Source organism: Notolepis coatsorum (assembly GCF_963971535.1).
Source record: "Notolepis coatsorum genome assembly, chromosome: 1".
Classification (NCBI taxonomy): Eukaryota; Metazoa; Chordata; class Actinopteri; order Aulopiformes; family Paralepididae; genus Notolepis; species Notolepis coatsorum.
In genome coordinates, this window is record NC_140165.1 from 306,528,009 (window position 1) to 306,554,804 (window position 26,796).

General features: G+C 40.1%; 1 protein-coding gene across 1 annotated transcript; it reads right to left on the reverse strand.

The window, feature by feature from the left end:
* Positions 1-1,162: 1,162 nt before the first annotated feature.
* On the reverse strand, positions 1,163-18,327 carry LOC311244636 (dual specificity tyrosine-phosphorylation-regulated kinase 1A-like). The gene is given in 13 exon segments (XM_084334257.1): positions 1,163-5,037; positions 5,644-5,757; positions 5,760-5,773; positions 6,999-7,302; positions 9,139-9,279; positions 10,489-10,635; positions 10,817-11,103; positions 11,581-11,728; positions 11,968-12,156; positions 12,438-12,530; positions 12,953-13,152; positions 14,929-14,986; positions 17,489-18,327. Coding segments are annotated over 12 exon segments (2,235 nt in total). The 5' UTR covers positions 14,939-14,986; positions 17,489-18,327; the 3' UTR covers positions 1,163-4,449.
* Positions 18,328-26,796: the final 8,469 nt, after the last annotated feature.

Below are 26,796 nucleotides of genomic sequence, written 5' to 3' on the forward strand. Positions count from 1 at the left end.
CTCTTGTGCTTGTTGTGTTGCAGCGCAGGGCACTACAGTAGTTGAGGCTCTACTGCTGACGCGAGACCGGAAGTGTTCCATTTTCACCCTACTGGCGCTGCTTTGAATACGTTATTTCCTTATCTATCTTTGATCATACAAAAAAAATACTTTACGTCAGACATGACATACAGAGATAATACAATAGCCACATCTAATGTTATGTCCATAGTAATTGAGAACACAATTAGGCATGACTAAAAAAGCTGATATATTCCATTATTTCTGCCCAATGCCACTATCACGTGGCTCGTTGGTCTAGGGGTATGATTCTCGCTTAGGGTGCGAGAGGTCCCGGGTTCAAATCCCGGACGAGCCCTTGCTTTATCATTATTTGTTCACAATGTGTGGCAACTGTTTTACAAAAAGTATCGAAAATACGAGACAAATGCAGCTCAATCGGACGCCAAGTGCATTTACGGTTAACGTTACACTAAACTGTTTTTACACCGCGTTCAATGTTCCTTAAAAGTTCTTAAAATCACAAGCAATCAAAACGATTTGAGTCGAGTCAACAAAGATGTACAGGAAATACCAAGAAGAAGGGCTCGTCCGGGATTTGAACCCGGGACCTCTCGCACCCGAAGCGAGAATCATACCCCTAGACCAACGAGCCAAGCCATATCATTGGCCAGACGGTACCAATTTAAAGATGGCGGGAGTACGGCGGTTTGAGTCAGTAACTGTAATTTGTCAATACTCATCCTCAGTCACTGAATATTCTTACCACATTACAAATCTAAATAAAGCTCCGGTGATTTTAACAATACCAAATGTGTATGCGTATCTTATTAGCAAAGCGGACATTGAATAAATGAATGGCTAATGGTTATTTGTATCTAATGAAGCAGTCATTTATGATGAATTGAAAATGGGGGACCCTGATGTAAACAAGACGAAAGTCTTTCTCTGGTCTGCATCCCCTTAACAATTGTATGTATTGAGCTGTACTGTACTGTACCCATTCTGCAATGTTAATAAACGTTTCAATCAATCAATCAATCATCTCATCGGACTGAACGAGAAGTTCCTCCTTCCTGCTTACCAAGTAGCGCACCAGCTCGCAGAGAATGAAGACACGTAGAACAATTCAATTAACTTCTTTTTATATATCATACATAAGACTGTCTTAATATAATACAAAGGGCATTGTCATAAACACAGCAAAGTCTTGACTAGATCTTACAATCTGTGGATACATGGACTTATCCTTTTCCCCCATGCTGTTCAATTTTATAGTGCATGTTGCATGTACAAAAAAAAAGTGATAAAATGTTAAATTAAAAATGAAGGAAAAATATTCAAATGAAATCAGAGGACTTGGACTTCTGTCGGGTGTAAGATATAATGTCAACAAGTACACACGTCTGTGTAAAACCCACAAACTGAACAGGCTAATGGAAAATGGAACCACTTTTTTTTTCTCCAACCATGTGCTTCTCATATAACCAAAAAAGTAAGGTCTGTGATGTACATGCACTTACAATATACCCTGTGAAAATTATTAAGGTTTGAAGATCTAGCTTTCCCTGTTTGATTCAAACCCTACCTCATAGTGTTGTCCTGATGTAGTCAAGTACCTCTGCCAAAAGGCAAGGCTTTGCCACTAAGAAAACAGAGGAGTTCCTGCCCACTGAATGGTCACCAAATTGACAAACATAATCAACATACCAGCAGGAGCAAGGTAGTGAGTTCTATACTTCCTTTATTAAAAAAATATAAATATATACATAAATTCTATTTCAACTATTAAAAAGGGGCTGCATTTCATGACAACTGCTCTAAATAAGAGGTCAATCAGCATGATCTGAAATAGGCGCACACTTACGAGTCACTGCAGTCGATTTTTTTCCTTCTTTTTTCTCTTTTCTTTTTCAGTCTTTATTTTGGAATGTTTAGTACCAGTATGGGTGCCAGTAATCAAACCACTGGCAGCTTCTGAATGTCTCAAATTCTTGAGGGGTATGAAAAAGAAAAAAAATGATTGCAAATTTGCGATTAAACCTTGACATCCAGATAAAACCCCAATCTCATTTATAGGTAGCTTTACATTTTATGTTTGTGGAAAATACCAAACATGATTTGTCCTTTATGGTGATCTCTCCTCTGAATTATGACAACAGAATGACCTGCGTCCTGCCCTCCACTTACAGGCCGTTATGAGCAGGATTTGTTTAATTCCAAAGTTGACAAAATGAGCAAAAGAAAAAGAAAGCACTTCAAAATCCCTGATATAAAAAAAATAAAATAAAAAAAGGAACAAACAAAAAAAGATTCTGGTAATCAACTGTCGAGTTCTGAGGACATGCATGTCTGCCTAAGCCAAGCACATGTGATTGTGGGCTAATGGGCACCATTTTCCCTTTGAATAGGGCGAGAGTCATGGGGATCTGCCCTACCAAATCAGAACAAAACCATTTCACACAAATTTCGATTTTGCCACAATTATCCTTACCATGCCAGGACAATGATACAAAGTCTCATTTCATGGCAGAAACTAGCAAGTTGACCAAATGATGTATGAAAGGCAGCAAAACCCTTTGAAATAGTATGATGGGGAGGGGAAAGGAGGGGGGGGGCAAAAGAAAAACGACGACACAGAAATAGAACGCATTAGTCTCCTTTTTTTTCTTTTTTTCCTTTTTTTTCATTTTTAAACCATCAGCTTTCTATCTTGCTACTCCGGAGCCTGCAGAGTAACTACCAAATTCTCTAAACATACCAAAGTTTTTAAAAGACTCCCAAAATAATCTACCAATTAATATGGAAACAGTTTTGGTAAAACGTTGCAAAACAAAAATCTGGTCAGAATACACAATAGCCAACGGTCTCAAACAACGGTCTCCAGTTTTGCTAAAGCAATATATTGCAGCTGTTTTGTATTGACGTTAAAACAAGGTCTTGATAAACTTTTGCGTCAAAAGTGGTGAACTGCTACATTATTGGTTACAGACACCTATATGCTATAAAACAACTGCTTTGGTATAAAAACATATCCAAAGGGAAAATAAATTCTTGTAAAATTCACAGCATAATTTGAGGAGAAAAAAGGCAGTCACTTAACTCAAATTTTTTTTCTTCAGTTTCCATGTTTCAGATGGAGAGACTTTTTGTGCAGGTGTTCTGATGAGGAACTACATGCAAAAGGGGGAAAGTAACAAAAAAAAAAAAAAAAGGAAAGGGTAGACTCTGGAATAGATAGTTCTTTCCACTGCAAAATCCTTAATACGTGAATAAGATCTCAAGGAAGTAATGTTTAGGAGGTTGTTGTGTACAATAAGACCCTGTTATGTGGGGCCCTGCTGAAGAAGAAAACATCTTTGTAGAGAAAGGCCTCAAATTACCATTCTTATTTACCTTTTTCTATGTTGTTTTAATTTCCTTAAAAGAATTAAGGGCTGTCTAGAGAGAAAAATAGAGAAAAGCCATCTTAATTCAAATGATAATGTCCAGCTCCGTCCCATTCCATGTCCATGAGTCATAAGGCCAAAGGGTTATCTAAGAACCAGCCGCTGACCGCCGTCCCATCGCCCGGGCCGGATCCGGATCCTTCCACCTCCCCGAGCCTCTCCGTCCGCTGCTCTCGTCTGTGCCGGGGGGGGGGGGGCCTACGGGGGACTACGAGGGGGGCCTCTAGGCCTGAGGGGGTCACCGCTTCCCTCTCCTCTTCTCCCCCACCCCCCGCCCCGAACCGACCCGTTCGTCAGTATCCATCCGCGGGGTCTCTCCCCCTGCCCTGTCCTGCCCTCCACCCCGGGGCCAGCACACGCTGTAGGGACTCTCTCCTTTGTGCTCTCCTTTCACAGAGTTAACACGATACCGACCGACGACATGAAATATCACCGCAGACACCTCTCTTCCCCCCTCTTCTTCCGTCAAGCTACAGGATTTTTTACGAGCAGCTCTTACGTGAAATCTCACTTTAAAAAAAAAAGAAAAAGGGTAAAACGATTAAGAACCGGCGGAACGCTTTAATGTCGAGACATTCCGCGGTTTGAACCGAAAAAGAGGACGCTAAGCATTTCATCACTGACGGCTACCTGTAAAAACAGCTGCAAAACTTCACTCTGAAATGCTCCTCAGAAGATCTTTGCCACATAATACCATATGGTGATTACTTGGTGGTTAGGTGAAATCTGTGAAATGGCAAGATGGGATGTCTCAATCTTACTATGGTTATTCTGCAATATTACTTTGTGCCTAATGATTGCAAAAAGGAAAAAACTGATGAAAATTACATATATACTTTTTTTTTTTTAAACAAAAAGGTTTTTTTTCTCTGTAGTAGCGGTTCAGTGATATCTCCCTTCTGACGTGAGCAGCTTTTTGTTCTCAACACACCTGTAGTAAAAAACACCACCTTAAAAATGACGCACAGGGGGGGAACACACAGCCATAATGTCAGTGCAGTCACGAGCTGGCCATGGAACTCTGCTGCACACACACTCCCGTCATAGGAGACTCCTCTCTGTCCATGCCCGGCCTCATGCCAAGGTGGCCCTCCGCTAGGTAGTGGGCGGGCCCCGTGTTCGTGCCCATGGGGAACGCGGGGTGAGCCGCCATGCCGGTCTCCTGCCGCGGGTTTGAGAAGGCGCCCAGCCCCATGCTCAGCCCGCCGTTCTGGCCAAAGTCCAGGGCGCCAGTGGGCAGGTGGCGGAGCTGGTAGGCATGGTTGCCGTGGTTCCCAGTGGAAGAGGAAGATGTGGAGGAAGAGGAGGCGGAGGAAGACAGGGAGGTCATGGACAGGTGGCCGTGTACGACCTCCATGGAGTCCTGTGTGGAGGAGCTGTGCGTCGGGGAGGTGTAGTGGCGCGGGCGTGGCCGGGTGGCCATCATGGGCCCGTGGTGGTGGTGGGGGTGCGAGTGGGGATGCAGGGCCTTGGGGTGCTGGGGGGGAACGTGGAAGGTGGTCTCCTGGACCGGGTGAGTCTCTCCGGGGACCGCCTCCGCTCCAACGGCGCCTCCCCACACCAGTGGTGGAGGGTAAGGCTGTCTTGCCTGTCAATCCAAGACAAACAGCGGTCAGTTCATGTTTGCATAGATGCCCATTTTGTTTAGACTCAATCTCACAATAAAAGTTTGACGATGGGACAACTGGAGACGTATGTCCTCCTTTCAGCATCACAGACCCATTTTCAGAATGCTGTGTCATTTTCTGAGCATTTGTCCTTTCAAGTTTAACTCAGAACATAGCAGCCAGAGTGATGACCACTGCAGGCCACCAAAACCTAGTGTGCCAAGTGCTGACATTACTGGCAAAGGTTTATAACAACAACACTACCCTTAAACTATTGATTTATATAGCATTACATGTTTGATATGGAACCTGCCTTGTATGGCAGCAGGCAATGCTCTACGTGCATGCCTTCAAAAGATGGAATCAATTTTAATTAATTAATTTCTACCGGTAAAGGTGTTTAGATTTGAACTAAATATGAAGAAAGCGAGAGGCATTTTGTGCGGTCCTCATAACACAGTGACAGCGAGTGTCCAAGATGAACAAAATGACTCTTGCGTCGTCGACACATTATTCCGATCACGTAAAATGTGCTTTTTAAAATGAATCTACCAATCAATAGATGCATGTCAAAGCAGCTGACTGACCTGTGGGCAGAGGCTGTCACCGTCGATGGCAGGCAGGACCGTGCCAAAGTGCCCTCCACTGTGCAAGTGGTGATGGGTGGGGTCTGACCTTGCTCTGCCACTGGTACTCGTCCCGTCCCGGATGACCCTCCTACAGGGGTAAACACACGTCACAGGAGAAGCCTTAGCACGTTGCATAAGCAAAACATTACCAAACAATACCACCGACAGACGCAGCAAGGTTTAAGACCGGCTGTTCTTATATTACTCTTCACGGTCAATAATAACTCACTTCTGTTCAAAGCTCACTCTAAAAAGCTCACTTCACCAAAGACTTAGGAAGTCGATTAGCCCATTTTTTTAATGTGTTTTTCTCTCCTATTTATTCATTTTAAACTTGGAAGACCCATTGAGGTTGCCCTCATTTACAATGTCAAGTGGATACTGGACAGACAGTTAAAATAAACAAGACAAATAAATAATCAGTTAAAACAGTTACACTTTGAAACAGGGTGGTTTGTGATCATGTTTTTTTCTTTTATACAATAAATTCAATAAGTTCCACTACTTCAAACGAACAATAACAAGGACAGTCGACACAGATTAGGGTGGTATTATTTGATATTTGTATCATAATATACAATACATTGTAATATTACAATAATATACTTGTATATTATATAATAATTATATAATATTTGTATATTTTGTACCCAGCTAATCACCTGTGTATATCATACATTGCTGTTGCACTTTACTGCTACATTTTCACTCTGGTTGGATGCCAAACTTCTTTTCGTTGTACCGTACTTACATTAATTGTATAATGACAATACATTTGAATCGTAATCTACTAGGGATGCGAACTAGGTTAGCACAAGTCCATCTGTGAGACGCATGCGGAGGGTGCTGTATGATGACAATACATTTGAATGTACCGTAATTCCTCTAATAGTGACCGGTATTCAATTACAAACCGGGTCTCTATTAATGGCCGGGTGCGCTCTTGAGCTAAGCAATTATAAGCCGACCTCCTAATACAAGCCGGGTTACTAATATACTGAGCTGCATACTGAGCTGCTAAGGTAAAGTTACTTGATTTCACTTTGAAAACGTTGAAATGACCAGTGACCACCTGTAATTGCACTGTTTACTATTTCATACAGTACTTGGTTTCAATAAATGAACCCAGTACATTTTACTGGGTTCAAACTGACACAAAATGTTGATTTATTCATTATGATCCGTTTGAAAATTAGAAATATAGGCCTCCCTCTTATACATGCCTCCACCTAATAAAAGCCTGGTACCCGCTACAGTTTAAGCAAATACGAGCCCGGGTCACTATTAGAGGAATTACGGTAATCTCAAGTCACCTGAACTGGAGGAGGTGCTGGAGGTGGTCCCTGAAGACTGGGACTGCTCCAGCGCAGGGCTGGTGGACACGCTGCTGCTCGTGTTGGTCCCCTCGTCCGCCGTCTTCTTGAAGAAGCTGTGCTGCAGGGCGTAGTACGGCTGGATGCGGCTCTTGGGGTCGTAGTCCAGCATCCGGAGGATCAGGTCCTTGAACTTCAAGTAGTCGGCGACGGCGTGGCCAGACTCTCCCGCCCGCCGGCCACCGGGACCCCCCGCCTCCACGCCCAGGATGGAGTGGAGCTTCCGCGAGGCTGGAGGCTTATACTGTGACGCACGGGAGGAAGGACGTTTACACGTTACACCACTACTTAAGAAAACACTACCGTGGGTTGGTTATAAACAAGGGACCCCTGTCTCGAACCCTGCCCTCTTTTCTTAATCCTCCAATCACAACTGTTCAGATTATTTTAATGTCACAGATCTTTTTTTAATGTACATACATTTTTCGGGCTCCATCAACCATAGTAGATTTGTAAACATTAGTACACAACGTATGTATTCCATCTATACAAACTATGAAACAAAATAAGCTATAAACTAAACATAATACACAACATATATTCTATCTATGCAAACTATACAATACAAGGTACATGTTAGCAGCAGTGTGTGCGAGTAATAAGTGTGCTTGTGTGTTATGTAAGTCACCTAATGTGCTTCCCTCATACAAACTGTTTGAGATCAATTACATCACACAAACTTATTTATAAAAAAAACATCAAGAGGCAGTTTGCACATTTATTAATTTTATTTTTTAAACCTGAATCCAATCACACTGTCGCGAGGAGAACATGTGAGGGACATATAAAAAAAAAAGGTACCAGCAGCGCGTTCTGTGCCCCAAGAGCCTGGGCCACGTCGACCTCTCAAGAAAACCCACCAGACGATGTCACCCGGAGGAGAGGGGACGCCTGATTGCTTTTACCAAACGGTTTGTGTTTCCGCGTTCCCGTTTTGCACTCTGATTGGCCACTGACGTTTCTGGTCATGTGACATGTGCGCCCAATCGTGTGACGGCAAATACTTTGGATGGTTAAGCTTAGGCGCTCTTTCGAAGTTGGTTAAGGTTAGAGTTTGTCTTAGAGCAGGGCGATATCGCGTGACGGCAAGTTCTTTCGCCGGTTAAGCTTAGGCACTCTTTCGAAGTTGGTTAAGGTTAGAGTGTGGATCGTAGGCGTTAGGTAGTTTGCTGCTGGTCGAGGCGGAAATGGGCGCGTCATGCGATTGGGCGCACATGTCACATGACCAGAAACGTGCGTGGCCAATCATAGCGCAAAACGTGAACGCGGAAACATTAACCGTTTGGTAAAAGCATAGACGCAGAGGGGACCCCTAGTGAACTGCAGACTCTGTTCCCTCAACTCTCTTCAACCTTCCTAGAGTCAAGACTCCACTACGGTTGACAATACTGCTGAATGCCCTCCGCAAAACACGCTAGGTTTCAGGTTTAAAATCTGCAAAATGTCCCTTTACATTTACAGCATATATATATATATATATATATATATATATATATATATACACACAGTATATAAATCGATATTTGTCTGAATATACCTGCATATAACCCCTCTATATACTTACTTATACATCTGCATATAACCCATAGCTCTGTATGATAGCATGTAGTACAATAATGCTGTATATATATATATATATATATATATATATATATATATTCTCACCACATGTATATTTATCCACACCGTCTGTATTTACCGGCACATAGTACTTTTACATATGTGTAGATATTACTATACTACTCGTACTCAGTTGCTTACGCTGCTGGCCAGTCTGACTACTACCATACTGTCTTAATACCTGTATCACTGTACATATTATACTACAACTCTGTACATACATCTGATTAATAGCACTGCACTCAGTAGTACTCATTTGTATATTTTGTACCCCGTTTAAATCACCTGTACATTGCTGTTGCACTGCTACATTCGCACTCTGGTTGGATGCCAAACTTCTTGTCGTTGTACTGTACCTTGTGCTTTATAATGACAACACATTTTAATCGAATCTAATCTTTAATTATCCCCCGATTGTGTGACTGCCGTTGCATTAAGTGACCAGCAGCTCTGTACTCACCCTCTTCCCATCTTTGGTCTTCTTAACGCTCCATGTACCATCCGACAGCTTCTCAAAGAACTTCCTGGCTTTAGGGGCTAGGTCCATTATGTGATTGGGTGGGATACCAAGAACTTCAACTATTTTGTTCATCTGGTCCACCTGGGAAAAGTATTGTTAAATAAATGACACATGCAGTCAGAAACAAGGGATGGGCAAAACTTACTAAATTACTATTCGGTAGTCACAGGGAACTATTTGATTACTAATCGAACCCCCCCCCCCCTCCCCCCCACCTCACGTTAACATATGATTTTGTTTTTACTTAATAGCGAACGTGACATAATCAAACAAGCGTGCTAGCTGGCTGCTGTCATTGCTAACGGACAGAATTAGCGTATTTCAGGAACAAAAGCATTCATTCTGAATGTTACATCACTGATGCTTGAAATGTGTGAACAACATGGCAAACGTACAAAACATTGCTACCATGTAGCATCTGCAGTCTCTCTTTCTTAATCTTTCCTTTCTGTTCTCCCAGCTGTTAACTGACTGTTGTGCTACCTGGCTAGCAAGCTGTCCCCGGTTAATAGAGTCCCCTCAATACACTACACAGTGTAGGTGCCGGTAAAAACAAGGGGAAATATGTTTGAGATAAAACGATATTTGCCTAAACCAATAGATTTTTGAATAATAATCACAAAAGAAAAAGGTAGTTTCATTAGTAGGCAACATAAAGAACTAATTTGAATTAGCTGCCTGACAAATGAATAGGAGTAATGAATCTGCAATTTTATAACATGTGAACAACAGAAAAGAAGCCACTGTATATCTTAATGTTTTGCATCAGTTTTATGATACAAATATCAATTCTTAAATATCATAAGCGTCAAATGTTATGAGGAAAGGTACTGAAAACCTCTGATGGATCTCAACCTTTCTACAAATACATTGACATTTCTATGGAGAAAATAACTTGATCATTGGCCGAGTCCATTTCAAAAGGCAAATGCTGTGTACACATTATCCACAGAAAACCATCAGCCGAAGGAGAAGGGCCATTTGAATTATCTGGGAAATGCCCCAAGCATTTTCCAACCCTTTTAGGCTAGATGCCACTTTTGCTAATTATTCCATATAGCTACTTAATTAATTTAAAGCCTTTGAAATGCCCCGTCATGTTGTTCAATGCTGAGCAAGACAAACAGTCAATTACATTTGTTTTGGAATCTTTACATTTTTTAAACTAGTCCGCCCGTTTACCCTTCCCCCCCCCCCCCCCTTTGTCAATTAAACAAGTCAAAATTCCTATATGTAGTGTTACAAAGCACAGCATGCGGCGAATCCGAGCGATCCGTGTGATCACTGTACCTCGTTGGCTCCGCTGAAGAGAGGTTCTCCAGTGTGCATCTCCACCAGGATGCAGCCCAAGGACCACATGTCGATGGCCAGGTCATAGGGCATTCCCAGCAGCACCTCTGGGGAGCGGTAGAAGCGACTCTGGATGTACTGGTATATCTAGGAGACGAGAGAGACCACCGGACACACCCCCTTTAACCACATAATTCTACATCATCTTTTTCACACCTTCTGCATTTCAGCAATAACGCTGAATAACAAGACATTTATTATCAATTTACATTTGTACTCCTCCAAAACATGCATTAACACGGCTATAGCTTAGGTGGTGGATAGATACCCTCTGTCCCAGTTGGCACGAGCTGCCAAAGTCCACTATCTTGATGGCACTCCTCTTGGGGTTACACAGGAGGATGTTCTCTGGCTTCAGGTCACAGTGGATGATGCTGAGCTCAGGCGTGGCCAGGAAAAGCAGCGCCGTGCAGAGCTGCTGGGCAAACTTCCGGGTGAGGTTGAGAGAGACGCCGCGGAAGTTGGTATTCCTCAGTAGGTCGTACAGGTTGTAGGAAAGCATCTCGAACACGAGGCAGAGGTGGTTGCGGAACATGAAGTGACGCTTGAGGTGAACTGGAGGGGAAGCGGGAGAATCATTAAAACCTCATTTAAGATTTTTTTGCATTTTGTACATTTTAGTTTTGTATCATTTGTATAGTGGTTTGGTCATTTTAACAATAACTATATGAAGCACAATTTCAGGAGGGTCATACAATCAATCAAACCTTTATTTATTCTCGAAAAGGACAATTGAGGTAATCCTCATTTTCAATGTCGTCGAGACTTCACACATTTCAATGTATAAATGTTTTATAATATAATAATAAATAATAACAACTCTATCTATATAGCACCCTTGACCCTTCACACATGGATCGCAGCCCAAAGTGCCCCAAAGCAAGTAGCACAAAAACAGTAGTAGTACAGAACCAAGCATTTCACTATAATGTACATGTACCTTATATGCGACAAATAAAACTGAAACTTAAGTAGCTCCGTACATACAGGCATAAAGTGCACAGCGTGGTAAATACGAGAGAGCGCATTTACCTATGTAGTATTTCATCTCGGTGTCATGTTTGTTCATGAGCTCAAGGAGGCGCACTTCAATCTGGGCTTGATTGAGAAAAGCTTTCTTGTTCTTGATGATCTTAATGGCAACCCATTCCTGCTCTGCACGGTCATAGGCTTTCACTACCTGCAGACGTCGTGGGATAAAAATAAAAGTTTAGCGTGGCCATGTTTGCATTAGCAGGAGAATAATGTCCAAAGTTAAGGATGAAATCCTATTAAAAACAATATTAACACACAATAAAATATTTACACAAGAAACAAGGGTGTTAGGAGGATAAACATATTTCAAATAGTTTTAAGTTCAGATCAATACCCCTACACTGCATTTTCAACAGGATTTAGTTCCACATATATATTAAGCACCTGTCCAAAAGACCCTTTCCCTATCAAGGAATCAATCTCATAGCGGTCCATCCATTTCTCCCCGTTCTTGACGATGTAGTCGTAGTTGTCATCGTCATAGCCGTCGTTGAAGACCTTCCTCTCTTTCTTATGACTGGAGTCTTCCCCCTGACCCTGTTGGTGCCGCCGCTTCTTTTTTGCATAATAGACCTGTAAAGATAAATCAACAGAAAGTTATAAGACACCAGTCAAATCAACAACAGAAAGTTATAATACACCTGTAAAACCAACAGAAAGTAATAATACACCTGTTAAAGCGACAACAGAAACGTATAATACACCGGTCAAATCAAAACAGAAAGGCAAGACACATGAGCACACGCACTAGTCATTGAAAGTGATCATCTAAGATGAAACCTCACAATTGTAACTGTGAAAAGAACCAACAATAAATAAATTAAATATATCAATTAGATAAATAAATCACTCACCTCATTGATGTGTTTATATGTTTTGATAAGGTCAATGGAGAGCTTCCTCAGGGGAGCTGAAGTCGGGTCACGAAAGCACTGGGGCATGTGCCTCTGAAGTAACAACAAGAGAAATGCCATTAGCATTTTAGTATCACAATCAATATGCACAATACATTCACAAGTACCAGGACTTTGTACAAACACTAGGAGGCCATTCAATAACTATGAACCAACATACAAAGTGGTGGCAGAGAAAATGTGTTTTTTTTAAATGCATCTTAGTCCACCACAGGAAAAGCAGTAAGGGGGGGCTCCTCTCAAATATTGTTTGATGCAAGTACTAACAAGATCTTTTCAAAGGCATACAAGGGCCATGTGAGATGAAGCAAGTGCCATATGCACGTCACGTGGTATAGGGCATGTTGTGTACTATTCCCAATGTTTACGTTTTTATAGTGACTCATTTGTTTGCTAAAAAAAAATCCAAAAGGAAATTACAATAATAAAAATGATGAGTTATAACAACAGTATACCTGATTGGCAGTGAGCTGTTGCGTCTGGTCGCTGCTGTACGGCAAGACCGTAACCGATTGGTCAGTGGTCGGCTGGTGGCGGTCACTGTACTGCTGGTGCGTATGGGGCATTGGAGCAGCCATCTGAAGACCAGCAGTGTGGAAAGAAAAAGAGGGCGCAAGCCGGACGGTCGAAGGTTTGCATGCTGAAGTCTCTCCTCCTGGAAGACACGAATAATGACATTATGAGTCAAACTTAAAAACAGGGTTGACATGAGTCGACTTAAACTGGATCTGAAACACAATTACAAAAGTAGCAGATTACTAGCAGTTTTCCGGATGTAGGAGGAGAGGTGCGTTGCTTCTTTCACACAAGACACTTTGACCAGAATGTAGGCAACCTTCAAAATACAGGCTTCAAGAAATGTGCTGATTTTATAGCAATAATAAATCAAGTGCAGCCTATACAATGGTATAATATTCCTCTCGATAAAAGAAAATAATTTCCATTTCATATTTAATACAATTAAAGACACAATTCAAATCTAGTAAATTATGCATGTTATACAAGTGTAATATTATCATGCATGTTGTCAATCTTAAGCTTAATAGTTCTAAAAATACTAAGCTAATCATGAGAGTATGTTAAGGGAACAACAACTCCTGTATCATAAATGAATTTATTAGGCAAAGAATGGCAGAAAAAATACATTCTCTCTTGCAAGTGAGGTCTATAAAATCACAATTATGTAGGGAAAGGATATATGCAGAATAAAGAGATAATAACAGCAATATATTTCAACCTTTGTGGGGAAAAGGAGCAAGAAATGTGTTTAACAGTGAAAGGGGGATGAAAAGAAAAGATCTCCACACTATACAGTGAATCATCCTTCATTTTAAGTCAGAAGGAATCAAAAAATTATTAAATAGCATGTTCAGCTATCAGCATCTCTCACCAGACAACACAATTCACCAGTGCTACACAGTAACCACTATTCAGAATCCCAGCAACAGCACCTAATTAGCATAGCCTATCACCACAGAGATACAGCGTGATTTGGCAAGCCCATCAATGCACAGACCAATCACAACGCAGTATGCAAATAGCCTACTTTTGTTGCCAGGGCAGAGCTGCTCCCATTTTCCAATGAGAAAACAAGAAATAAACAAGAAATAAAATTGAACTTTGGCACACTTAGACGCTGCTTTCAACACAAGAGCCTGACAGCAAAATAGCAGCACAGCCCAAAACCTGCACTCCATCTGAGAGCGTTAGAAAGCTGACCCAGCTGTGGAAAAGGACAAAATACAGACCCAGTAAGAGAAATAAGAGGAACGTGAAAATAATAAAGCTGAACTTACAGTATTAGAAAAGCTAAGATTTTAAATGCATCACAATCCTACGTGATATATATATATATATATATATAAACGTACTATTTTATTTTTTATTTTTAATAATATATATTATTGAAGGCACAATTTATTACATTGAAGAATGACCCCAGGTGACAAGGATTAACCTTGTTTCCTCTCCATTTGAAGAAATAACATTTAGCTAAATGTGATAGGCCTGCATATTAATAAAACCAAAAATAGAAATTTAATATAGTCATAATCCTGTCTTCAGCTCTTTTTTCTCACTTTGTTGAAGTACCCAAAATGGATAAGAGCGATTTGCAAGGATTGGCAATTCTTTTCTCCATTTCCTAAGATGTGACAAGTCCATAATTTGAATTAACTTTACATTTAATTATTTTGAGTAGGCCCGACAACAAATCAGAACCTTAAAGATACAATGCATGAAACGTGACACGACTCCATCGTTCACTAAATCTCGGCTGTGCCTAGTTGATTATTTCCCACTATAAAGATACCATTTGATTTATAAGATTGGCCCTCTTCACCCAAGAGCACAGCTAAATGGTTGAAAGGGAAGATGAACTTGGACTGCCCCTCCCCATCAAAGAGTAAAGACTTAATATATTGCAGCTAACCTGGATGCATCGTTTCATATCATCCTGGGAGGAGTGTCCAGCAGCAAACCACAACCCACTACAAAGAATAAAAACAGATGATCATTATCATTGTGCATTTCTGCTGGGGTTTAACTTAATTGTGACTGGACTTTGGTCAAAGGGAGGGGTAGCAAAACCCAAAACATTAGGAAGCGGTCTTAAAAAAAATTGAAATCTGCCTGGGAAGAATTCATAAACTTTCAAGAATTTTAAAAATTCAACTCAAATGAATAAGCAGGCAAGCTGTTAAAGAGATTACTGAGTGAACCAACCAGCCAGAGGCAGCCTAGACAATGAATTTTTTTTTGTATAAACTGTTGAAGGCCATAGTTCACTCAGGGAGGCATAGATTAGATACCACCTCACAACCAATTCAATAAATGTACTATTGTTGCGGATCTCATGAAGACTGGATATCTCCTCTAGGCATGTCCATCTAAAAAATTATAACGAGTTCGAAACATGACACTAGTCCTAGGAATCATAGTGCACCCTACCCAGGTGAATTACTGTGCATGATTATGCAAAACTGCATGAAGTGCGAAAGTTTGTTGTGGGGCCATCACCTAAATCGAACGATTAAGGTATTGCTTGTAACTTCTATAAAAACCACCCGTTTAATTAACTAATTAACTTCAAGCAATCCTAACTGTAGTAGTGCATAGGAATTAGGAACCTTCTAACAAGCATGTTGTAGTTATTATCAGCATTGTGAACGTTGAGATCATTCTCCGTTTTCAGGACCCACTTGTGAACAGTTCCTTCTCTTGCTTCTATTCATCTCGGCAAGAACGGGCCTAAAATAGGTGTAAATATAGCTAGCTAGCCATTTAGAAGCTGTCTCATATCACACAAGTGATGGCTATGCAAATCTGTATTTAGCTTATATGTTACATTGTCTCACACCCAGCTAGCACGTTGTCAGAATCATCAATCCGATACTGAAAGAAACATAAGCCACTCAAAAACAATGCAAAGCTTATTATCTGCGTCCGTAACAAGGTACCTGTGGTGTAGCAGCTCTGTACTTACAAATGGTGGCGTATATCTCGTCATGGTTGAAATTTAGAGAGCATTATTCAGTGTATTATTCCGAGTCTTCACTTGCTAGATAACGTTTGCGTTATGCCTCAAATTCTCCCGTTTAAATGGCCAAACCTTATCCAAGCTCACCGTTGCCGTTGTTAGTACCCTGGTGGCTAGCTAACCTTAACCTTAACGCGAGCTGCAGCACAAGCAAAGCATAATATCTCCTCTCACCGATCTAACGTTAACATGAGATATAGTGACGATATTTGCACTCAAATCATGGCTGTTACAAAATCAGGTCTGTGACCATAACCATTAGCAAGTCACATCGCAGTCCAGCTGCCCAGCCCCAGTATGCTTGCCTACTAGCCTGACTGTCCTTATATTGTGATTATGTGGTTATATGATTTATGATTATGTATATATGTGTGATGATCATCATATGGTGTGCCTGCCATATGCGTGCCTGACTATACTGTGTTTGTTTATACATGTATAGCTTTGATTTGTCCCTGGACAGTTTTTTTTTTATTTTTATTCTATTTTTTTTAGATGCACAAAATGCCTAGAGAGTGAATGTACAGAATATGTTTTAAACTGTTTTTTTTTTATATTAGCTTTTAATATCCTTCTATTCTTTCCATTTTTTGTTGTTTCTTTTCTGGCTTTTAAACATCTAAAGCCCAGCAGGGACTACACCTGAAAACTAGCAACCCTGCTAATGTTGGCATATTTACAGTTAATTTGTATTAATGTATAAACTGTTGATTATTAATATGCACTGTCCCTCAAATAAACTGAGTAAGTAAGTGAGTGAGTAAGTGGGTTGTGGGCCCAGTGATGCTGCTGCTGGCTCGTCCACTAGCTATAATAACGTTAAGCTAGTAACAAACGTTAGCTCGGGTTATTAATGTAACCTCTTATTAATAAGGGTGGCCAAAGAAATGACACCGATGACAAATATGGATCATGCAAACATTACAATAACGGCGGAAGAAGAAGAAGCTATAGTTACCATTAATAATAACCCTATAGAGATATCGCGCTAGTATCCGCTACAATATTACAATGACACACAGTCACAGATATTGCAAGGTTAGCTGCTCAGCTGTAACGTTGTTAACACATTATGATCGGCATGATTCTCCTCCATCCAAACCCAACACACACAGTTAGGTGCAAACGTTAGCATAGAGAAGCTACTAACGTTAACGTCTCTAGCTTCTTCGTGTTCGTTGACCCACTGACTGGAAGCAAAACGATCACCAGTGTCATCAGCAGCTAGCTTAATACAGAAGACGACGACACTGTGACACATAGCTAGTTACCATTATGGCCATATCGCTGGGTAATATTAAGCATTATTTACCCAACAACACAGTACGTCTGTTAACGTTAACACAGCTGCAGCATATAACGTTAGGTTAGCATACTAAGCTAGCTTACGTTTTTAAACGTTGAGTTACCTATAATAACGTTAATATATCGGGTTCTTCTTCCAAATACTCACCTCTGATGGCACGCTCTTCATTTAAAGTCCAATAACCTGTATGATGAGGCAACTTATCCAGCTTGAGATGCTCCCCTCCCTGCGCGGTTAGCGAGTAATATTAAACACCCGATCCCCCCTCTTCCTTCCTCTCCGACCGACCAACTCCACCAACAAATAGTCGACCAATTCTTCTAACTAACGTTTACAATTCAATAAACCACAAGTGTCTTATTACTAACTGCATCGGTATCCAAAGCAACGTTGCTGATCAGCTGATTGACTAGTAGTTGGCTAACCCACCGGCTAACCGTAGTAGTAAGAGAGAGAGCAGAGGCTAAGCTAGTTGAACGCGGCTAGCTAACACGTTAGCTCGGTTAGCTCGTTGGCTAGCTCTCTAGCGTCTTTGGCTCGTTAGCCTCAAAGCTAACAATTCTAGGCTATCGCTAAATAAACGGTTGTGGCCCCGAATTCAGATTTTACGTCCCATAACAAAGTCACCGGCGCCCGCCGCGTCGATATTTAGCAACATTTTAGACGAATCACGATAACTGGGAAAAACGAGAAACACACAAATCGTTGCCCTCTGATAATTTTAAAGACAAAAAATTTTATGACAATTTTCACACAAAATGGCGCGCGGTCCTCAAACCTGCGCAGTGAACCGGCCCGGTGGAGAGACCAGAGACGCGGACACACAACTAGTGCGGCGCCGCCTAATTACACTTAATAAACTGTGTTAAATCGTTTGCCTCTTATATTTCTTAATCCGATTCACTCGACGCATCTCTTTCACCAAAAATGTCAAAGATATATCCAGTGACAGCATTGTTCCGGCGGGAAGGGAGAACATTTGAAAGGACTGGGAGCTGAGGGGAGAAAAAAAAAACCTTCTGACAAAATGGCGATGCTCTAGCTTGTTGCCATGGCAACTGTCAATCAAACTATCAAAGTACCCCGGATGTTCCAATGACGAATAAAATCTAGCATTGCCCTGAGTTTCATAGATTATACATCTCTCTGGCGTTGTCCTCCTGTCCTCTCTCTCCGGCTTGGTAACAGTCAGCAATTAGAGTTGGAACTGTTTAATAAACGTAATAGGTTTGAGTAAGCTACTTTAGATGTCTAAATTCGTTACTCTATCTTTCATAATTGTTGTGAACCTCTATATAGTCTCACTGGCAGCATCTGAAAATAGCACCATGTGATGACCATTATTATTGCCTATGCTGGCCTATTACACATTCTAACATTTTCGTCCATTGGCTAAATTGACACAACTCTTTAATGTTAGCCAATTATTTTAGGATGGAAACGAATATTATATAATTATAATCTTAGAATTCAGCCTACAAAGTTATCATCCACAACCAAAATTGACCAGCATTTAGCAGAGGGCTTATTTCTGTGTTACTAACACTTGCATTTTATAGGATAGTTAGTCTATTTTTGTTATTGGATATGTTATTTCTGAGAGAAATGGTTCTTGGTTGATTTAGCCAGGGCCATGCAGTCCAGGGGGCCACTGCAACACATAGCTCTTTAGTTTCATAATTGTCTCTATTTAACATTAGACAAGTCATTGTTGTTCGTGATTTTGTCATGAATGTTGATATGTTGCACTTGCCTCAGCCTCTACAACTCCCATTCATTTAGCATCAGCCATCGCAAACCATTCACTAATGACCAGAAGGCCATGGATGATAGATAAAAAGAAGCACATTTCAACTTTTTTTTATCCCTCCCTAAAGGGTAATCATTTTTGTTTTTTGCATTAGTGCTCAAAGCCCAGAGTGTTGCACAGTTTGTCTGTCTACCATAGGCTATTCTAATAGGTGACCCTCAGCTGATGATTATATGCTGTGTGCGAACTATACCGAGGCATTTGGTGCAGCTGACCGCAGGCCATTCATGCATGGTGAAGTTGTAGTGGTCCTCATGATGATAAACCCCATAGGGCTCTCTTAAATCTTAAATACAGTGCCCTTAATAAGAATCAGATCAGAATCAGAAAGGTCATTATTGCCAAATAATAAGGAATTTGTCTTGGTCTTGGTGCACCAACATTAACAGCCAATTAAAGTAGAATAAAATAAAATGGAATATATAAACTAAATTAGAATAAAAAATACAATAGAATATACTAGGACAGGGCTGTACAATTGTGCAGGATTGTACGTTATATATACACTAGTCCTGATGTTCAGGAGCTCATCTCTGGTGAATGAGCTCCTTTATGTCTTGGCCAAACACTGAATTTACTAACAAGTACATACAAAACAACATTGAGGCAACCGTCTGTGGCGCCATCCTGGGTCATACAGTATGATATAGGCCTACATTACATTACATTACATTTAGTAATTTAACTGACACTTTTATCCATGGTGACTTACAAGTTCTGTACGACAAGTCAGCAGGAAGGGTACAACTCTTTCAGCAGTAACAATGTTCATCTGAAACTTGGGTGATCAATCAATTCAATCAATCAATGCTGCAGTATTGAGTGCATAGACATAAGACATACTCTGGAAAGGCCTACTCTGGAAAGGTATATAAAAACTCCTGTATTAAAAATTCTGGAAAGGCCTACCCTGGAAAGGTATATAAAAACTCCTGTATTAAAAATTCTACTTATAGAAGTATTGAGGCATTTGTGAAGAAATGTCCTCAAATGTACTCAGGTACATTTTTATATTTAAGTGCTGGTCAGCGTTACAAAACCTGTGTTTCAGTAAAGACGTCGGTTGGTCGTCCACTAATGCTCACTCAGACTGGTTTCATTTACAGATGGCTTTAATTTTTTAAGTTCATAATTTTTTATAAACTTGTGATTTTGCATAGAAAACGTATTCCTTGAAAGTGAATAGTAACTGAAATGCAGTGGATTCTATACCCTTGTGAAAATAATTTCCATAATCTTTTGGTCATGGTTTAAATAGGATTATACCATGGTATTATTTAAGTACAAAAGTGCTACCGTGGTGATACATACCATTTACCAGGGTACTACCATGGTAAATTATTATACAATGGCTGGTAAAACTGAAATTACCATCATACTACCATGACACCTTTTCGTAAGGGTTGGATTGGAGTGTAGAGCGGTAAGTAAAGTCCCTTGTAATAAATTAACTCCTCATGATTAGGAAAACCCATCCATTCTACATTCATTTCACAAAACATGAACATGCACACAATCACTTTAAACATTCACCTTAACAGAAACTTAGACACTTTAAACACTTTAAACATTACACCATATTTCATCTATTTATTCATACACATTTGCGCTACCTCTTCTATCTAATTTTTGTACATTTTAGTTTTGTATATTGTTTATTTTGTATAGTGTTTGGTCTTTATTCTTTTACTTAATTTGTACTGTATGAAGCACAATCTCAGGAGGGTCTTACAGAGCCAAGCATTTCACTACTGTACATTATACAAATAAAACAAAACTTAAACTTGAAATAAAAATACCGTTTGAGCCCTCATTCAGTAAATGGTGCATTTAGTGCTTATATCCAAAGTTGCTTTACAATTTTTGTTCCTCACATTCACCCACTCACTCACCCATTCACACACCGACGGCAGAGGCAACCATGCAAGGTGCTAACCTGCTCATTGGGAGCAGTTAGGGGTAAAGTGTCTTGCTCAAGGACAGGAGGAGCGGGAATCAAACCGGGAACCTTCTGACGACCTCTATACCTCCTGAGCCACTGTCGCCCACCCCCCTATTCAGTGCCAGATCAAGCCTCTAAGCAAAATTCTGATAGTTTTACATTTCAATACACTGTATTGAACACAATTTTTGCTGTGGATTCTGTATTGAGATTGTTACACCTCTATTAGTTACATAGATTTTGTGCATCACTGAACCATTTCCAACCACTCTAAAATTTATAAAAATGGTATAAAAAGACCACACAACGACCTCAAGGCCACTAGAAGACATGCACTAACAACAAGAAATGTTCCCACAGTGACTTCTTAAAGAATAGCTTTCGATATCTGGAAAAGTAATTTTATACAGTGAGGTCAAGTTTAAAAAATGGAGTCTCTCCCACATTGAACGAGCTATATAGGACTCACATTATCACACTTAAAGGCAGTAGGGCTCTTTGAGAGACAAAACTCTCAGCTTATATCCAATTTTTGCAATTCCAAGACTGTTTAGGGACCACAGTATGCAGAAATTTTTTATTATAAAATTTAAAATAATATCTTTGTAATGCATGCAAATAACTGCATGATTTTGACCCTAAACTACTGTACACGAGAATAGCATTAATTAGGTACGACTGTAGTTCCATTGAGTCCATTGTCATTCAAATACCTTGAGGTGAAAGGTCAAGTCCTTACTAAAATGGTGTTTTCAAAAAAGTATCTTGATATTTGCATCATTTGTTGGTCACTCCAATGATTGCCGGACCAGAAAATTATGGAAATACCGTATTATTGGTATCATGGTTTAACTTATATGGTATTACATACAAAAGTGGTACCATGGCGATACATGACTTTTACCATGGCAGTAGGCCGAGCTAACATACAGACATCAGGCCCACCTTACAGTGGCCATAGTTTGAGTATGAGTCACTCTGTCTTTATGGTTAATAAATATAATGCTGGTAAAACAGAAATGACCATGAATCTACCATGATACTTTTACATAAGGGAGGGACCTCATTGAAAATGGTCAAGTTGCCAATTCTTCAGTTCAATAGTTGCTTAACTTTGGAGCAATGTTTAGCCCCTTTTCAGGTAAATATGGCGGTTGGTATCTTCGGAATCTTTTTTTTTTATCCACTTTTTCTCCTCATTTTCTATTTTTCTCCCATCCCAATTTCGTATGGCCAATTCTCCCCTCCCCTGTCTTGAACGTTGCTAGACTATGCCCCCCACTGGTCGGTTGTAGTGAGGATAGAAGCCTTGCATCACGTGTCCCCTCCGGTACACGAGGAGGCAGCCTGTCGCATCTTTTCACCAGACAGCGCGGACTCTCAGTGGTGAGGAGTAACGCATGGGAGGCTCACGCTGCCCCCGCTACTTCCTGTCTCTGCTGTGCAGGCGTCACCCAACCGACCTGTAGGAGTCGCTGTCCACAACGTCCAATCCCCACCCATCGACTTCCACCCGCTGACTCTGCCAAATGAGCCAGTACGACGGCCGGCCCAAGTCGAAGGCAATGCTGAGACTGGGATTCGATACCGGAGTCTCTTGCATTGGTGACGAGCACAATCTCCGCTACGCCACCCAGCCGCCTGTATCTTCGGAATCTTATACAAATATTTATTTATGATGTACAAACGTTCAGGTAAACAATAACAGCACATACAAATCGAATTTAAAGGACACAAATACAGATGAAGAACATAAAATGAAAATAAAAGACAATTACATAAGAGAAAAAAAGAATACACATACTTTTAGTCATAGCTTTCAGGGGGGGAAATTCCATAAAGTTTCAAAAGCTTATTACTTTTTTGTTGTTTAACAAACAACAACAAGATTTAAGGAGATACATTTCCTTAATTTCCCCAAGGGGATCATTAAAGAATATCTTATCTTATCTTATAATTCAGTTATAGGAGAGAGGGTGAGATCTTGGTGATTTAGAAAATTTCAGTTTGAGAATTAATTAAATGAATCAAATATTCAAGACCGCCATCATCTGGATTATCATAGTAACAAATAATAATAACAGATAATAAATAAAATAAGATTAAAAGAGTAGACAGAGTTAGCAGCTTCAAAAAAGCGAGACTGTAGATCTGTCCAAAACTTTTGGGATATTTCATAATCTAAGAATAGGTGGGACATTGTTCCCATAATATGTTTTCAAAAAGTACAAGAACTATCAATGTCTGTACATTTTGCAATAAGACAAGTAACAGGGTATATTTTATGTAAAATTCTGAAATGTCGGCTACTTCCTTAGCCTTATTCGAAATACAACTTATAAGGTATACAAAAGCAGGTGCCAGGAGCACAGCCTCTCCCTGAACGTCAGCAAAACCAAAGAACTGATTGTGGATTTTAGGAGGTCGGGGGATAGGGACTACAGCCTCCTCAGCATCTACGGGGCATGACCGGTTTAGAGAGTGAACAGTTTCAAGTACCTCAGAGTCCACATATCCAAGGACTTGACATAGACCACACACAGTGTATAGGCATGGCAGCGCCTTAGGCATCTAAGGAAGTTCAAAGTGAGTCAGAAGATCCTTAAGAACTTCTACTCATGCACAATAGAGAGCAGATTCCTGACTGGTAACATCACCTCCTGGTTTTGGAATAGCACCGCACACGACCGCAGCAGACTACAGAGAGTGGTCGATCAGCCGGACGCACAATTGGAGGTGGGCTTCCCTCTCCAGGATACAAGATACAAGATACAAGAGTTTTATTTGTCACGGCATACAGTTATACAGTGAAATGCGGGGGGTCATTTAAACCATGGGTGTTGCAGGGCCAAGGCTAAGAGAATAGTTAAGGACTCTAGCCACCCAAAACAACTGCCTCTTTGCACTGCTGCGGTCAGGCAAGCGATACCGGAGTCTCATGGGCAGTATACAGAGAGACTCAGAAGAGCTTCTATCCCCAGGCCATCAGGATGCTCAATTACTATATGTATAACAACCCATCCATCTACATTCATTGCAAACACATCCACATGCACACACCCACTTTAAACAAACACTCACCGTAACACTCACGTTAACACTACACCATATTTTATCTATTAAGAGATTTGCACTACATCCATATCTCATTCTTGCATTTAGCATTTATTTTTAAGTTTGCATTTTTGTACCTCATTGTCTGCATTTTTATTTCATTGTACTTTCGTTGTACTTTCATTGTTTCATTTTCTTTTTTTTTTTTTTTTACTATTTTTAAACTGAATCATTTTAAACTATTTTTACTATTTGTGTTACTGAAAACTGTAAGCGGAGAGCCTATTGGGATGCTAGATCCTAATGTGAAACACTGTGATTCTGTCTATCTTTTTATGCTCGCTTATGCCTGTATTTTTTACTGTTGTGAAGCACTTTGAACTGCAACCTCTGTATGAAAAGTGCTATACAAATAAAGTTATTATTATTATTATTATTATTATTATTATTATTATTATTATTATTATTATTATTATTATTATTATTATTATTATTATTATTATTATTGTACTTAGGTTGTACTTTAGTTTGTATATTGCATATTGTATAGTGTTGGGACTATTCCTCTTTAACTTTTTTTTTACTGTATGAAGCACATTCTCAGGGGCTCATAACCAAGTACTTTATGTAATGTACAGATTTATTCTTCCTTTGAAAAGTTTGGTAAATATGCTTATTGTTACACTTCATATCGGTTAGTTCAATTCCTTCCAACATCAGTAAAGGCTATTATACTATTCTCACCATAACATAAGTGACTTTTCACTAGTTGAAGATGAATAGATGAATCCATTTGAAATAGCATGTGTTAAATAATTTAATTATATTTATATGAGAGGAATTAAAATAAGATAAGATATTCCTTTATTGATCCCCTTGGGTAAACTCAGGTGTCATGGCAGCATGGGGTAGGGGGGGTACAGGTATGTGCAGGGTAATAGGAAGACAATAAATATAGGTAATCAAAACAATGAATATGAATATCAAATAATAAAATAAATTTAAAAGTAAACAGTAAACAGGTTATAAAAGTAAACAGGGGCGACAGTGGCTCAGGAGGTAGAGCGATCATCTGGTAATCAGAAGGTTCCCAGTTCGATTCCCGCTCCTCTTGGGCTGCGTGTCGAAGTGTCCTTGAGCAAGACACTTAACCCCTAATTTCTCCCGATGAGCAGGTCGGCACCTTGCATGGTTGCCTCCTCCGTCGGTGTGTGAGTGAATGGGTGAATTGAAAAATGGTTAAGTGCTTTGGATAAAAGCGTTATATAAATACACCATTTACCATTCATAGTAGGCCAAAGGTACAGATGAGGGTCTGTATTGATCATAATACACACTGCACTAGAGTCTGTGCAGGGTTTAGTGGTTAAGGGCAACAGTGGCTGAGGAGGTATACGAGCAGTTGTCTGGACAATCAGAAGGTTCCTGGTTCGATACTGGCACCTCCTGGCAGCATGTTGAATATTTGAAAGACCTCAAAATTTAGTTGAAAATGTGATTTGGGATGAAATACCAAATTGAAGTGGGACTTTAACCCTTTCACTACCACACTACCAAAGGGTTAACCCTTTCACTGCGACAACACAGAAGGTTAACCCTTTCACTGCCACACGGCAGCAGGTTAACCATTTCACTGCCACACTACAGAAGGTTAACCCTTTACTATCACACTACAGACTGTAGTGTGATAGTAAAGGGTTAACCTTCTGTAGTGTGGCAGTGAAAGTGCTATGACACTTTTTTAATCCGTTAACCCTAAATGTATAGTATCATATATATAGGTAGTATAACAGTATCAAGGGAATCCAAGACTTCAGCACCTCCTTCTGCCCTACTATTGGAAATGTAAAATGTGATATGTGATTTATTCTTTATTCTGTTTTTTTTATGACTTTTTTACTGTGGCTGCGCAATCATTTACAAATTAAGACAAGGATGGATATACAAAGCAAGATAGGCCCTCTGCTAAGGATAGACAAATCCCTTTTAAGTCAAATACATGTATTAAAAACGTATGAGAAATGTTGACATTGTTTAGCTATACAATTTTAGCCATATTCCCAAATATGAACCCTTCACTGAGTTATTTTTCTTAGCATTGGAGAATTGGTTAATCAAATTACACATTTGGTTCTGGTCTTTTAATTTTTTTTTTATAAACGTAGTATCATCTGCCAGATGGAATGTTTAACTCCAAAAACTGAAAGTAATTTATTATATCAAATCACACTAATTCTGTGACTAAAAAAAAAAAAAAAAAAAAAAAAGGAGAAATAGGGCATCCCTACCTGACCCCTCTATTAATTTGAAATCTTTCAGTGGCGGTTCTCAAATTGGGATCCATGGGGTCCCCAGTTAAATTAGTACAAAAAAAAAATAAAATAATGCAACATACCCCAGCGAAGGAAAAACTCACTAAAAACCTAGCAATAGGAAAAAGTACCACAGGCGGTGTGGAGGAGAGAAACAGGAAAGGATAGTGTTGTCACAATACAAAAAATATCATGATATGGCGCGGCTGGGTAGCGCAGCGGACTAAGCGCCTGCCTGTAACGTTCGGGGTTCTGTCTTAGGAACCCAACTGTCTTTCTGGAGTTATTTCCCCTGGTGGTTGGTATCTGCACTCACTGTTGGTCACGCCCCATTCCT